The sequence below is a fragment of the Nelusetta ayraudi genome, unplaced genomic scaffold (assembly GCF_046127955.1).
Source record: "Nelusetta ayraudi isolate G7.1 ecotype Tasmania unplaced genomic scaffold, CSIRO-AGI_Nayr_v1 ptg000128l, whole genome shotgun sequence".
Taxonomy (NCBI): domain Eukaryota; kingdom Metazoa; phylum Chordata; class Actinopteri; order Tetraodontiformes; family Monacanthidae; genus Nelusetta; species Nelusetta ayraudi.
Window position 1 is genome coordinate 688,044 of NW_027466178.1, and position 15,689 is coordinate 703,732.

Below are 15,689 nucleotides of genomic sequence, written 5' to 3' on the forward strand. Positions count from 1 at the left end.
GAAGGGGAACTCTCAGAGCTAATTATAGGTGTCAGGTTTCAGGTTGGAAAGTTCATTTCTGGAGGTTTTTGTTTTTCCTGGAGGAGAGAGAGAGAGAAGGAGAGAGAGGGAAGCAGGGTGTGGTGGTATCTGCTGTGGTTGAACCACCTCCAGCCCTCCAGGCTTCTGCTTGCTCAGTTCTTTCTCTATGATAATGAATTGGAAGGGAGGGGTCGTCATCACAGGCTCCAGTTTCCCCTCTGAACTCTTTCTATTTCTGTCTGAGCCCAGCTGCCTCTCACAAATCAAATGGTTTTAATTGTGGCTTGAGTTTTTTTTTTTTGTAGATTTCTTCAAACCAGCCTTAAAGTCATTGTTGTCACCAACAAGACAAGGAAGTGTGTGTGTAGTGTCCTGCAGAGTTGAACCTGAGGTTAGACTGGACTAAAGTGACACATTTCAAACCAAACGCTGTGGTCCTGTGAGAGTGTAAAACATCTCACTCTCTGAACATCCCTCTGCTCCATCAGCAACTAGTGGCCACTGCATCTGGTCACTGAAGTCACCATGATAATTCCTTCATAATCCACAGAGGGGCAGAGCCTTCAACCATCTGCTGCAGTTAGCCAGCAGTAGATTAAAAGTAATCAGCAGTAGAGCTGCAACTAACAACTATTTCAATAGTCGACTAGTCACCGACTATTGAAACGATTAGTTGACTAATCGGATAATTATTACATTTTTCTTAAATTTAGCATGAAGCTATATTTATTTATGTGGCCAATGATAATAAACACAAGTAAGATGGGACTTAAATAAAGAAATACATATTTTATTCAACTTTGCTGCTGATAGGCTGGTTCATAAAAAAAATTGACCAATTGACAGGTACAGTGCTCAATCCATAGAGTCATAAATCCATCAAATAAGTTAACAATGGTTTTCCCTTATCCTTTATAAAAAGTATGTGTTTCACATAGTTTGAACTGCTTTGTAACCAATGAAAATTAGAAATAATTTTTACATTGTATTGAAATATTTTACTTGAAAATATTCTTACACAACAATCAATAAAGTGCAGGATGGATGGCTTTTTACAAAGGAATTAAATAAATAAAGCTGAAAAGAACAAGCAATCCTGATTCATAGCCTGCTACTCGTTGTGAATGGGTTGCGCAGTGGCATTGCCTGCACCGACGTAGATTACGGCTTAGAACGCATACTCTATGGAAACGAATGTGCGTTTGCATCGATAATAACGTGATGCTGTATTCACATTGAACGCGTTTTTGCCGCTGTCTGTCGCGCAGTATGGCGCAGACGGGCGCAGAACGCTGTGACGACATCTTGGCGCGTCCAATAGGAGAGCAGCCAGGGTCTGTGGCTGTTTTTGGCTGAGAGACGCCTGTAACTCACTCCTCTGCTCTTGCCCGTGGTGATTAACTGAAAACTGGTGATATTTGTTCATGGCAGCAGAACAAACGTTGGCTCACTTCTCTCCCCCGCACCAAAAAGTTGACCAAAGGTGAAGAAGTAACTTTCCTGTTCTATTTTTGCATCAAGTGTTGAAGCTTGTCGCGTCCAGCTGAATTATTTTGAGAGGTGCATTTTCCACAGTGCTTGTAGAACTGCTGGCCTTTCATTAATAATAGAGAATAAAGAAAAATGTTGAAAATGATTCAAATTAGCTGGCAGCTTTCGTTTTAATGTCGTCTTCTACTTCTACTTTGTAATGTCGTCTTCAACAGTCCTGAACTGTGAAACTTCCTTAACTGTAAACCTTACTAACTATAAATCTCTTCATTGATGCTCACTTCATCAATATCATGCTAATGTTTCCGCTAACTTAATAATTTCCCACTATGACAGCACTGTGAGTGCACACACTTGTCTGTCCACTCTGGGACTCTATGGCCATATTGACAGAGCAGTTCCATGATTCTCCACTTTTGTGTCCTCCTCTTCCTCCTCCTTCTCTTCCTTGACTTCCTGCTCCTCCTCCCCCCCTACTTGCTCCTCCCCCTTCTCCTCTTCCACCATCTCCACCTCCTTCTCCACCTCCTGCTCCCGCTCCCACTCCTCTCCCTCCTCCTCGTCCTCCACCTCCTCTTCCTCTACCTCCTCCTCCTCCCCCTACTCTGATGGCTTGTTGTGGAGAGAACTGTCTCTCCATCTTATCAGTGGTCCCACCCTTGGCCTTGCTCCCTCAGCAGGAAGTCGCCCTCTTCATGTTATTTTCAAGAGTGGCTTTGTCGTCTGCTGCAGATGGCAAACCCAGATTATTGTTTGTCTGATGGAGAACTGGAAGTGACATGAGGGACGTGTTGGGACCACTGGCACTCATTATGACGGCGACGCTGCTGTAGAAATGTGGAGAATTCATTGTGTTGTTACGGGTGAAGACTGTTGACTCTGTAGCTGCAGAGAGGCTTTGACAAGCTGTGTGTGTGTCTGTGTCTGTCAGGGAGGTCAAAGTGCAGTAGGAGACTTGGAAAAACTTCTTCTGTTGTTCCTGAACTGTAGTTGCAGAGTGAATATTAAACAGCGCAGTGCTCTATGCAGTGGCCGATGGACAGTTAAAGCTGTGACGAAAGCCAAAAAGGATGGCCAGTGTTTGGGTGTGTGACTAACGACTCTGTCACCAACACTTGATGCTGAATCCTGTTTTCTGAGTCGTGTAACTGAGAGGATTCTGTCACATTGCACCTGCACAACCTCTCCTGTTCTCCTCAATATTTGGTTTGTCTGAAGCCAAAACAGGCATGGGCAAACTACGGCCCGGGGGCCATATGCGGCCCGTTAAGCTTTAAATCTGGCCCAGAAGCCAGACTTGAAGACATTATATTAATAGTCAGTCAGTCATAAAATAGCTGTGTTTCCTCCATGTTTTCAGTGTTTTTGAGAGTCATTTCAATAAAGACACCCTGGGGCTTCAAAAACACTGATTTGGTTGCGACTTTGCTTTGGTTCATTTTCAATTGACATTAAAGCAACATGTTTTCTACATTTCCCTCATACATATTTATAGGCCCCTTTTGTCACATTTTAGAACCCAGTGTGGCCCCACCCTTGGGCTAAAACATCCAAGCAGCGCCTCCTGGTGGCTGCAGTGCTGCAGAAGTCCTACCTCTTGAGCCCACAAGAGAAGGTTGCTTTTCTGTCCAGGTTATTCGTGGCCTGGTATTCTGTCCAGTGGGATGAAGCGAAGACACCACTTCGATTCATCCTCAAGCTTCATTCACCTCTGCAGGGCAAAGCCTCCCTGAGGTTTTCTCCTCCATCTTTGTCAAACTGCCTCCTCATGCCACACACAACAAAAACAAACAAACAAAAGCAAAAGTTCAACCTTGAAGTAGAAGGATTCAGTTAGAGAAACTGGACTGGTTCTTGTTCTAGTGACTTGGAAGACGTTTGACCTCTCATCTGAAAGGCCCTTCGGATGAGAGGTGAAACGTCTTCAACGTCACAAGAACAAGAAGTCCAGTTGCCCTAACTGAACCTTTTCTACTTCAATATGAGCTGGATGACTGTGAACTTTCACGGACAACTTGAACCTTCCAGTGTGATGGACGACTGGAGAACCTGCTTCTAATGAAACAATGCATCTCATCCATTGTTTATGGCAAAAACTCATTTCACTGTTGCAGCGGCAGGAAGAGGCATCATCCATGCTAGAAAGAAGAAGAAACAGGATCATCCTCACAGTGCGGAGGTGTGTGAGATACTTGGTGCAGTGCTGCACTGAAGAAGAGCATCAGTGCCAGATTGCAACAAGTTCTGCTCTTTATTTTAATACGAGGAATGAATTGTGAGCAGAATGTTCTGCTGTGAAGAGGCCTCAACATCAGAGAGTGCGAGGGTTCAAATCCTGGGCTGACAATTTCTTTCTTTCATTTCTTCTTGAAGCAATATTCATCTGGTTTCAGTTTAAAGCCACCGGGGTGATTTTTGTTCCCCTCTTGGTGGCGCCGAGCGAGTGAGTGGAACTACCAGTAGGGGGAGGAGCCTGTTGTGGTTCTAACCCAGTCTGGTCTGGAGTTCCTCCTGCAAGAGGAGGGGTTGCGTTTCACTCCAAAATAATCTTTCGTTCCGCTGTGGTGGAGGCTGAGTGCGTCGTCTGGTTGGTTTCCATGGCAACAGCTGTGGAGGAAGGACATCTTCCTCCTCCTCTTCTTCCTCCTATCTCTTTCTCTTCCTCCTCCTCCTTCTTCTCTCTCTGTCCAGTATCTTGTCAAATTTCCTCCTCTTTCCCTCCCTCTCTTTCCTTCTCCTGTTCCTTCTCCTTCTCCTCCTCTTCCTCCTCCTCCTCAGTACCTTGTCAGATTTCCTCCTCTCTTTCCCTCCCTCTTCTTCCTTCTCCCCCCTTCCCCCTCATTCTTCTCCTCCTTCTTCTTCCTCCTCCTCTACCACCTCCTCTCTGTTCAGTACCTTGTCAGATTTCCTCCTCTCTTTCCGTCCCTCTTTTTCCTTGTCCTCCTCCTCCTTTTCCTCCTCCTCCAGTACCTTGTTAGACTTCCTCCTCTCTTTCCCTCCCTCTCTCTCCTTCTCTGGCTGACTTGTACAGACATGGTTTGCAGTGTTTTTGGGTGGGGAATACTCAGGTATGCGCTGGCGCACACACACACACACATACACATACACATACACACAGGCACACACACACACACACACACACACACACACACACACACACACACAGTCAGTCAGTCTGTGTTCTGCTGGCGGAGCAGCAGTCCAGAGGAACAATGAGTCTCAAAAAGAGACTTTCCTTCAAGAGGACGTGGAACTTTAACACTGTGAGTAAAGTGCTGAGCGGCGCTTCGTCTCTTCCTTCACTCTGCTGTTTGTTTCTCTGTCTCTCCCTCTCTCTCTCTCCTTCTCTCCCCCTCTCCCTCTCTCATTAATCACGGCCATCAGCTTCTCTGAACAGCTGTTTGAAGTGGCTGGGACCTGCGGTTGTTTCGTTTCCTTGAACGCTGTTGAGTTCAAAGTTTTGACATTTTTTCCTTCTCTTGTTCACTTTATGCGATTGGTGGAAAGTGTTTAGACAAGGAAGGTTTGGGTCTGGATTTGGAGGGAAGAGTCCCCGCAAGCCCACTCGTATAAAAGAAATCACTGCTAATGTGAACTCTGTAGGATGGATGTTTAAACCGCGTATTGTTGCCGATTGAAAGGCAGCTTCATGTCTTTGGTTTTATTACAGAGGCTCAGTTTAGAACATACATACATCTGCCAGTGGTTTCCACACAGACCACTGTGAGAAGCTCGACCTCAGGGCTTCTGGCTGGCTGGAGAGTGTGTGTCCATTTGGTCGTCACCATGGTGTGTTGAGAGGTGATCAAAGAGGGTCTGGTGAGGAACCACCAGGTGGAGCAGCAGAGGAAGAGACGGAGCTTAGGTCCTTCTGGTGGCTCACACCAAGTGGAGTGGAGTGTCAAATCACACACTTGAACCCCCTGCTTATCTGTACACACACACACACACACACACACACACACACACACACACACACACACACACACACACACACACACACACACACACACACACACATGGCCACCTCCATGTGTTTGGCTTCTCTGTGCTGTGTAAAAAAGATATAGTGTGGCTGATTTGAATGGTTTCATTCTGATGAAGTGAATTGAAGTGATGACTTAAATTGAAGTGAGGTAATTAGTCCATAGTTTCAATGAAGCAATTCATTAGCAATTAATTAAGAAACAAGAGATGGAGATAATACATAATGTAATCGTCAGTGTTGTAGTACTCAAGATTAGGCTTGGTCTCAGGTTCTCAGTCTCGTCTCGGACTCGGTGGCATTTTTACTTGGTCTTGTCTGGGTCTCGGACTGGGCGGACTCAGGATTTCTGATCGAAACGGGTCAAGACTACACTACAATGACAGACAATAACAAAAAAAATGTAGCTGCTGCCTACACATCCCCTTATTCCTAATTAATTAATTTTTTTGTTTGTTGTTTGTTGTTGTTGTTTTTTTTTTAAATGGTTCAAAATAGTTGGCAAAGTAGCAAAATGTTAAAGAAAATGATTAAAAGATGCCTTGGCTGAAAAGAGATGTTGCTGTTCCATTTAGAAGCAAACTTGAATTGAATTGAATTTCTGTGTTGTTGCTATTTTTTCGTGATAATATCTTAGTCTCAGTTGGAGCGGTCTTGACTACAACACTCGTAATCATAGTGAAAAGAAGAGGAAATGAAATCAAAGCGGGCAATTACAGAATGCTTCATCTCAAGGTTGTTGAACCACAGAAATGTAATAATTGCTTTAAGGTAAACCAACAATCAGCCCTTCTGCTTGTTGCAGCCTTTTCTTATCCTTCTGCATCCTGTAGTACGTTTGTCACAAATGGTCCGGCTAGAGTGAGGATTTCCAAGAAGACGCCTCAGGCTTCGTCCAATATTCTCACACAATATATGTTGTGTTGTTGTTTTGTCGCACACATGCCCCTGCTCCGGCACTGTGTGGGGGGTTACAGGAAACCTTGAACACACCATGTCATCGTCTGTGTTTGGGAGTTATTTGTCAAGCACTCCTACACAATGTACAACCATGAGTCAGAGTACACAGACTAAAATACAAAGAACAGAAAAATACTTTATTCATCTTCATGGGGGATTTTAGGTGTTCAGCAAGTCATGCACAGAGCAAAGTCACGCACAGAGCAAAAGTCACGCACATAAAAAAGCCGCGTACATTAAAAAGTCACACACGCAACCCTTGTGATAGAGGCCAACACACATGGCAATAGAAAATGTCAAAATAAAAATGAAGGTACACATTCTGCTGAGAACACTCAAATACACTATTTTATAAGTGAATATTTCTTCTTTTTTTTAAATGTAGTCCTCATGCGCTTTTGTCTGCTTCAAACTTTGAATTTGCGTGAGACATCTGATGTGTCTTTAAAGTGAGCCGTGCTCCTAGTGAAGGTTTGAGGTTTTGCCGCTTTTAGACCAAGTAAAGGTTCCAACAGATGTAGTGGGAGTTTCCCCCAGCGTGCACTGCAGCTCAGCCCTCTCAGCTCCACACAACCGTCATTACTGTACACATGCAAGGCACCGCAGGAAGGGGGCTGGTGTGTGGTGTTCGCAGCACACAACTGGACCGCCTGCGTCTACAGTCTGCCACGGACTATTAGTGGTTTGGCGGTCGTCCTCTGAAGAGCTCTTGCATGTGGTGACTTCCAGAATGGAGCGTGCTGTCACGTCATCACACATGGTGTGTTTACATCCCTGCTTATGGATGGATGAGCTGCAGCATCGCTGTACACAACAACAGGAGAGGCTCATCAATGTGCCATGGTGGCATTTTCATTGACAACCTGATTGATAGAAGAGTCGAATGCCTTTATTCATCCTCCATTGGGGAAATTGGCATCATTACAGCAACATGTGGCACAATAGAGAAGGAAAAAACATATGAATTAAAAAGAAATAAAGAAATGAAATAAAATAAACTGTTTATAGAGTAAGAAAAGAAGGAAAGTCAACTAATTACATCTATATGGACAGTTCTATTTTTTAACAAATTATTTACATTACAATGAAATATAAATGAGTTTTTTATTGCACCTTAATGAGTGTGATAACACATTCACATAAGCAGAGATGGCCAACGTGTCTTCTGTTCACTAAAACAGATGGATGGTCAGTCTTTCTCTCTTCTCTCAACACCAACATCAGCCATGGATGCGGAATCTACTCATCTTACTGTTATTGTCTTATAATTGCCTGTCATTTGTGTGGCATGATACAGTTGCACTAACCTCAGATTGTGTGCTTCTCTAACACACACTGAGGTAGCTTCCCTGCATCAACAGCCTTGTCTCAACGTACTAGTTCAGTTCCCACTCTGAAGTGGTGTGATCCTCTCCTGGAAGCAGTCGTTTTCACATGAATCCTCCGACGCACTGTGTTCTTGGAGCCGACCGGAGAAGATGTCCCTCTCATCCTTCCCTGTGCTATTCTTTTGTGACAACAGCCTCAATGTTGAAGTCGAAGGTTCAGTTAGGACAGCTGGACTAGTTTTTGTGATGTTGAAGACGTTTCTCCTCTCATCTGAAAGCCTTTCGGAGCCCAGAACACCTCCACAGACAGACCTAGTCCCTCCATCCTGGATCTTCCTCAGGGTGTCCTCCTGGTGTTCAGAACACCTCCACAGAGAGACCTAGTCCCTCTGTCCTGGATCTTCCTCAGGGTGTCCTCCTGGTGTTCAGAACACCTCCACAGAGAGACCTAGTCCCTCTGTCCTGGATCTTCCTCAGGGTGTCCTCCTGGTGTTCAGAACACCTCCGCAGAGAGATCTAGTCCCTCCATCCTGGGTCTTCCTCAGGGTGTCCTCCTGGTGTTTAGAACATCTCCACAGAGAGACCTAGTCACTCTGTCCTGGGTCCTCCTCAGGGTCTCCTCCCTGTGGAACATGTCTGAAACACCTCTCCAGGGAGGCGTCCAGGAGGCCTGAGCCTCCTTAGCTCCTCTCCATGTGGAGGAGCAGCGACTCTAGTCCAAGCTCGTCCCGGGTGACCTAGCTCCTGACCCTGAGCTTAACTGAATGCTTCTACTTGAAGATGACCTGGCTGGCTGAGAACCTTCACAGACCGCCTCAATCTTGAGTCCTTTGAGCTGTGATCTCTTTAGATCCCAGCTCAAAGGACAAAAACGTAATGTTCCTTGGAAAGTCTCTGGATTTTTCCAAAAGATCATTCATAGGCAGTCCCACATGATCATAATCTCTCAGCAACAAACCCAGTTATAATTGGTGGAAGTGCGGGCTGGGGTGCATTTTACCATTCTTTAATCGGGTGGACGTGGACGCATGTGTGAACCTTCATTCAAATTCATGAGCAGGAGACACTGGGAGTGTCAGAGCCGTCAGCGGCCTCTTGGCCCTGACCAGCGCTGCTCCACGCTGCTCTGAGGAATGCATGCGCCCATTCAGGGCCACATAAAGAGAGGGGTGGGCCCTGCTGTGGAGGTGTGAACAGCTGTGTGTGTGTGTGTGTGTGCAAAAGGGCAGGCGGGCCACCCCCTCTACAAATTAATGGTCTTTTTTTTTTTTTTTTTTTAGAGCAGCTCAACGTCCAGTCTACTCTCAGTCTCACACACAGCTGGCAGTGAATGCTGAGGAGATGCCCGAGGAGTCACAGCAGCCCTCGTCCTCCTCTTTGCTCCCAGGTCATCAGGGCAGCTTCTCACTCATGTCTTTGTTTCTTTTCTTTCAGTCTGCTGCTTCTTCAGACGCTGGTGAGTACACATGGCTTTATTTTCTCCTTTTTAAAAAGTCAAAACTTAAGACCTGACAGTAATCTGAAATATGATGAACTCAAAGCTTGACATTGGTGGAGCAGGGTCAACTTTAACACTTTGTCAAGCTAGGAAAGTTTGCCACTGCTTATTAAAACTGGCCAATCAGAGGGGTTTTGCTGAGGAGGTGGATGCATGAACATTGTGTTTCAACAGGCAACAGTCGCAGTTGGTTCCGTCAGCAGTTTCAATCATCAGAACCCTGGCTGAGGCTTCTGTGCTGCTGCTCCTCAGACAGGGCTGCTCTCAGATCAGCTCTCATTAAGCAGCAGTCTGGCTAGAACACATCCTACCACAGGTAGGATGTGATCCCTGGGTGACCAGGGACCCCCCCCACCCTTCCTTGTTGGAAGAGATGCCGTGACTGCTGATTGATTTCAGATAAACAGTAAAATATTTTAGGCTTTTAATACCTCACATTACAGCCTTTCCATTCATTAAAAAGAGGATTTAGTTGTCGTGCTGTGAGTCTTTTTGGAAGAGCAGCATCTCTGCGGTCTGACAGTCATTGTGCGTTCCTGTTTCATACGAGGCCACTTGGTTCTTTTTGCGACGTCACCTGGGTGAACTGATCCTGCCTTCACCTCTTGTTCTGTCTTGACGTAGTGCCACTTGGTGGTCAAAGCTCTTCAGTGGCCATCTGCCGCCATGATAGCAGCTACTTTACTGGTCTTAGCCCCGCCCCCCTGGTGTTTCCTGGATACCCCCCCCCCCCCCCCCCCCCCCCCGGGCCTGTTCAACCCCTTTGTTTCCTCTTGACACCACAGCCCAGTGGGGTAGGGGGGGCTGCGTCCCACACATGCAAACAGACCCTGCAGTTCTGAGCCCCACACCCGCTTTGCATCGTGCCTTTAACATTAACTAGTTGACCTTGTGTGCCTTGTGTAGCTGAGCTCATACTCCTCTGTAAAGTTTCCTTTATTTCTCTCCATCTCTTGTTATTTTTCCTTTGCCACATTCTCAGTCTAACCTGCTTTATTTGAAGACAAATTATTTTTTAGTTCCCCAGTCTGTCGAGAAAAGATCATAGCTTTTTTTTCTTACTGCTTTTGATCTCTTTGTTTTCTTCTTTATCTGAAATTTCAACAGGGAAAAATGTATTTTTAGATAGACGGTGAGCTGATCCTACTCAGACTTTAAAGCAGAATATTAATCCATGGATTACTCAAACAAAATAGCAGAACTTTTTTAAAAACAGTTATGAACAGGCGGGTCAAAGTGAGTGGAGAGCCTAAACTAACTGGTGTGCTCTGGATGTGATGTGTAGACTACAGCGGCGTGCAGCTGCAGGGATGCTGCAGCCAGAGCAGCCTGAACAGCAACGGCAGCCTCCCTGGTGTCGTGGCCCACAGGGGGGTCCCCGAGCAGCGCGTGGCCAGCTGGGCCACCTGCTTTGAGCGCCTCCTGCAGGATTCAGTGGGTGTGCGCTACTTCTCGGTAAGAAAAGAAACTCTTCAAAAAATGTTTTTGTTAATTTTTTTCGAACAAAAGTGCTGCAAAATAGAGAACATTGTTGTTTGAATCCACATAGAAAATGGTCCAAACACAGAGTGTGATTCAGCATCATTGTCACAGTGAGGAGTTTTGTTGATAGCGAAGTTCTCAAAAGAAAACCTGACAGTTTTGTGATGATTCGGTGCTTTAGTCAAAAACTCGTCCTGATGAATGCAGTCATGGTTTCCTGCGGGAACCGTTATAATATTTCATCATGTTTTTCCGGTTTCCCAGTAAATGTGTTTTCAGAAATTAGAAGCAAGTGTTTTCATTTCCATACTTTCACAAAAATCCCATATTTGTATGTATTGGAATTATGTCTATCCTGAGCGAGTACCATCTCCTCTATGTTCCTCTACCTCCCACATAGAAGATGGGTCTCAGAACGTTGCCCACAACACCTCAAAGGTTCTGGTGGGCCAGAACCACACGGTTCCTCACCTTCCCTCAACACTAATCAGTGCGGCGCTTCGCCCACTCTCCTCCTGCACCCACACACACACACCTCCTTCACAACATCACACTCTGTCATTTGTTTCCCTGGTTCGACAACAGTATCAACAACTGCAGCTGCAGCCACACAGAAGGAGAGGGAGAGACGGCGCTCACTGGTGGAAGAGATAACGTTTCAAACTATGGTTACTGTGCGTCTCTCTGCAGGAATTTCTCAAGAAAGAATTCAGTGAGGAGAACATCTTGTTCTGGCAGGCCTGTGAATACTTCAGTCATGTCCCTGCAACAGATAAAAAGCAGGTAAGTCCACACAGTCAGACTCCACAGAGGTAGTTAGAGCTTTCATCAGCACTGTGATCCACAAAACATGAAAGCCTCTAGCCAGGATGTAAAGAAAAATATAGAAGATAAAGTTGCATCAGTTGATGTGTCCGTAGATCCAACTGTAGCCTGTAAACTGTGGCTTTGCAGGGCTTTGAACCAAAACTCATTTTCCACTGGGAAGACAGTCAGCAGCTTGTCTGTGTGTTCTCTCTCTTCTAAAGTTGATCCCCCCTCATGACACATAAAGCACTAAATGACTGTTGTAATTGCAGTCGTGACTAGTTTGTCCATTTGTGAACACTTCAGCAGTGTTTGGGTTTGTTCCTGCTGCAGCACTGTTTTCACACAAATACATTTAACCATTTAATGCTTGTCTGTACGGTCATGGTTCCCAACCATTTTGACTTCTGCTTACAGTATTATGAGCCAGAGTCACTATTTCCCTCCTTACATTTGGAGGATTGAAAGAGTAAAAGGCTTAACAATAGAATTACGAGGATCATCAGAGCCAAAACCAATCCAGAGGCAGAAAATTAGGCTTTAAACTGCATTATTATTGAGGCACCACAGTTGTTTTCAGCGTGAGCCTCTCTGTCCCTCAGCTGTCCCAGAGAGCCGGTGAGATCTACAGCAGCTTCCTGTCCAGCAAGGCCACCATGCCGGTCAACATCGACAGCCAGGCACAGCTGGCTGACGACGTCCTGACGTCACCGTGGCCCGACATGTTCAAGACACAGCAGCTCCAGGTAGCAGAAACACCGCAGTGGCCTGACTGAGCAGCTCTCATATCAGGGCCCGTTCACACCAAGACGGGTTTCTGTGAAAACGATAAAATATTTAGTCGGTTCGGCCTTGTGTTTACACCAAGCCGGCGTTTTACATCAAGCCACGCAGACCGAAACCACACTTTTTCTGAAACGCTTTCCAGGGTGTATCAGTTTGAAAACGCCCCCTGCTGTCTGACGACCAATCACAACACGACTTGTTACTGCTACTGATGATCAGCCTGCAGTCTTCCCATTAACCTCCGCTACGACAAACCGCTAACATTAGTGAACAATAGCACACGGTGCTTGTGGATCGATAGTGGATTGTATGCAAAGTGTCTTTTGGGTCGGCGGACTGGGATATTGAGGCAGGAAGCCTAAATTACTTCTTCCGCCTTTGGTAAGTAAACTCACAGCGCCACACCAGGCCTGGCCTATATTCTGCATCGTTTTCATTCATCTCCATGTAAACTGGGACATTTTTGAAGACGGCTTTTGTGTGACGCTTTTTTTTTCTGAGGGCGTTTTTTCCGAAAATGGTCGGTTTTAAAAAAAAATGCCGTCTCCGTCTAAACCTGACACTGCAGCCACTGGGGAGTTGGGGGATGGCGGGGTAGCGACTTTGCACAAGTGTGTCGAGGTCTTTTTTTATTTTTGTGACCATCTGGGATTGTTTATGAAAGGGCTCCAAGCTTTGACCCCAGACATAAACACATTGGCATCACACCCAGTGGTACTGGAACTCTCTCTCTCTCTCTCTCTCTCTCTCTCTCTCTCTCTCTCTCTCTCTGTCTCTCCCCATCTCTCTCTCTTTGTCTCTCTCTCTCACACACACGCGCACGCAGAGTAGGACGTGTCAGCACTGTTGACTCTCTGAACACAAGCTGCCACCACATGACTTCTCATCCGTCACACCGCGTCTCTCTCTGTCTGTCTCTCTCCCTCTCTCGCTCTCTCCTGCATCAGATCTTCAACCTGATGAAGTTCGACAGCTACTCTCGCTTCCTGAAGTCGGGGCTCTACCAGGAGTGCCTGCGGGCCGAAGTGGATGGCCGGCCGCTGCCGGATCCCTACCAGATCCCCTGCAGCCCAGCGCCCTCCAAACACAGCGCCAGCTCTGACCACTCCACACTCTCCACTCCTAAAAAGGTTCCAGAGCTCAACCTTTTTTTGAGAGGGTTTTAAATGGTAGTATGGAATCATCAAGTCAACTCCTCTGTCTGTTCTGTGGCTGGCAGGACGCCAGGAAGCAGAGGTCAGGGAGGTCTCTGAACGAGGACGCCAGAGAAGAGAGCGCTGACAAGAAGAGGGGCATCTTCTTCTCCTGGTCGCGCAACCGCAGCTTTGGGAAAGGACCGAAGAAGAAGGACATCGGAGACATTAACCTCGGTGAGACAAACGACGAGCACAACCAGAACACACACTGCTGGAACTCTGAAGGAACTGATGGCTCCCAGAGCAGAGCAGGTGTCCAAAGCTGGTGGACAAATTTATGGCCCACAAAGTCATTGAACAAAGAGCTAGTGTTCCCTAAAATATCTTGGTTCAAGGTAGCTTTATTGCCAATCCTACAGTATGTGTAACATACACAGAGCTTTGATACTTACTACGGTTACTTGGTGGCCCACAATGTAATGCAGATAACAAAAGAGCAAAAAAATATAAAACTAAGTCAATGAGTGCATCTAAATCTCCCTGTTGACGCATCCTAGTGCCTGGTGACCTCACGATGGATAATAAAATCTCAATGTTTAGCTTCCTAAACAGAAGGCGTCCGACTGCCTTCCAAAATTCACACAAACCTAGTTGTGATATAACACAATGGACATTCTGTAATTTGTAACACCCACGGTTGGTCTGTCAGGATGCATTGATGAATCAGAAACACAACTGTTACTAATGCTAAAGCTCAACGCTGCTGCACACGTGAAGTCTCTGCTGTCAGCGTAAGCTCCTCATGGTTATCTTATTGTCAGACTACTGGGGCCGGAGGTGTATGTGTGCGATCAGTGTCGTGACTGCTTGATGGAAGAAGAGTGTGTGCAGTCAGTGTGGGCTCCTCATGGTGGTGTCTCTCTTCCAGACTACTGGGGCAGTGAGGGTCGGAGGGAGTCCCAGGGCTCGCTGTCATCCAGCACCAGCCTGGACATTGCCACTTCCTGCTCCGCCAACAAGACGGAGGTGAGGTTCCTCTGACTAGATCACCATGGCAACACGGAGGAGAGCGCTGCCTGGTCGAGCCGTGCTCACCAGCCACTCACCGCATTCTTTTTTTGGGTCTAGAGCCCGACCAAAGACAGTGCTGGAGAATGGCTGTGAGCCACGTCTTGTTTTTCCGATGATTACTGTTATTATCATTATTTACCTTATGTGTCTTCCTACCTCATTTTAAGCTCTTTGACAAGCTGCAATCCTTTCCAAATTCGGCAAGCAGGTCTGGACCAGTGGAAGAAAAAAAAAAATTAATGCAAAAATGAAAAGTGTAGGTGCTCCATAGCGCCACCTACAGGAAAGAAAAATGTCTCAGACTAGAATCGCCTTAGCGACCAGTAGGTCAATTAGGCATTGGACCAAAACCCACTCGTCCGTCTGATCCTCACCTACATTTCAAACACTGTGGCCGAGTCTGTATGTTCAACACAAAAGGCAAAGTTTGAGCTTGTTTGCACGTGTGTGCAAAATGATGCAAAAATCCAACCAACTTTTTTAAAGATCTTCTCCTACAAAAGCGCAAATGTTGGGGGTGTGAAAATGTAGTACAACACAGTCAAGGCTGTGATTGGTTCATGAGTTGCCCTCACTGAACACCAAAAGGCCCAACAAGCTGACGGTGTGTTTGAACTGCCTGCTTCTTCCAGTCTGACCACCGCCACTCGGTCAGCGTGTGGGAGCGCTCATCCAGGCACTGCAGCGTCACGCTCCCTGACGGCTCCTGCAGCCAGGTGGCACTGCGGCCCGGCGCCTCTATCAGGGACGTCCTGCAGGAGCTCTGCCGCAACATCAGTGTCAACATGGCCGCCGTGGACCTCTTCCTGGTGGGAGGGGAGAAGGTGAGCATGACTGGCAGACACTCAGGGTTCTCCAGGGAGGCAGAGAGAAGAACATCTGTGTGATTTCATTTCATGTTATATTGCTGCTCTAAGTGGACACGTCTTTTAGGGTTTTATTAATATTGATATTTTTTTTTTTTTTCAATTCTCTTCCAGCCTCTTGTGCTCGACCAGGACTGTATGACCCTCAGCTCAAGAGACCTCAGGCTGGAAAAGCGAACCTTGTTCAGGTAGAAATGTACTCCTCTTTCCTTCTCAAATATACTTCTGCATGTCATATCCATGTGTATGTTCACACGT

General features: G+C 46.3%; 1 protein-coding gene across 4 annotated transcripts in view; it reads left to right on the forward strand.

Annotated features, from left to right (window-relative positions):
* Window positions 1–15,689, forward strand: part of LOC142904439 (regulator of G-protein signaling 12-like) — a 35,740-nt gene that overhangs the window by 11,240 nt on the left and 8,811 nt on the right. For all 4 annotated transcript variants that reach the window (XM_076050539.1, XM_076050538.1, XM_076050540.1 and 1 more), the window contains exons 4-12: window positions 9,220–9,241; window positions 10,569–10,738; window positions 11,456–11,548; window positions 12,175–12,318; window positions 13,306–13,488; window positions 13,578–13,728; window positions 14,423–14,520; window positions 15,198–15,389; window positions 15,546–15,619. In XM_076050539.1, coding sequence (XP_075906654.1) covers window positions 9,220–9,241; window positions 10,569–10,738; window positions 11,456–11,548; window positions 12,175–12,318; window positions 13,306–13,488; window positions 13,578–13,728; window positions 14,423–14,520; window positions 15,198–15,389; window positions 15,546–15,619 — 1,127 coding nt within the window. The remainder of the gene's footprint in view (window positions 1–9,219; window positions 9,242–10,568; window positions 10,739–11,455; window positions 11,549–12,174; window positions 12,319–13,305; window positions 13,489–13,577; window positions 13,729–14,422; window positions 14,521–15,197; window positions 15,390–15,545; window positions 15,620–15,689) is intronic.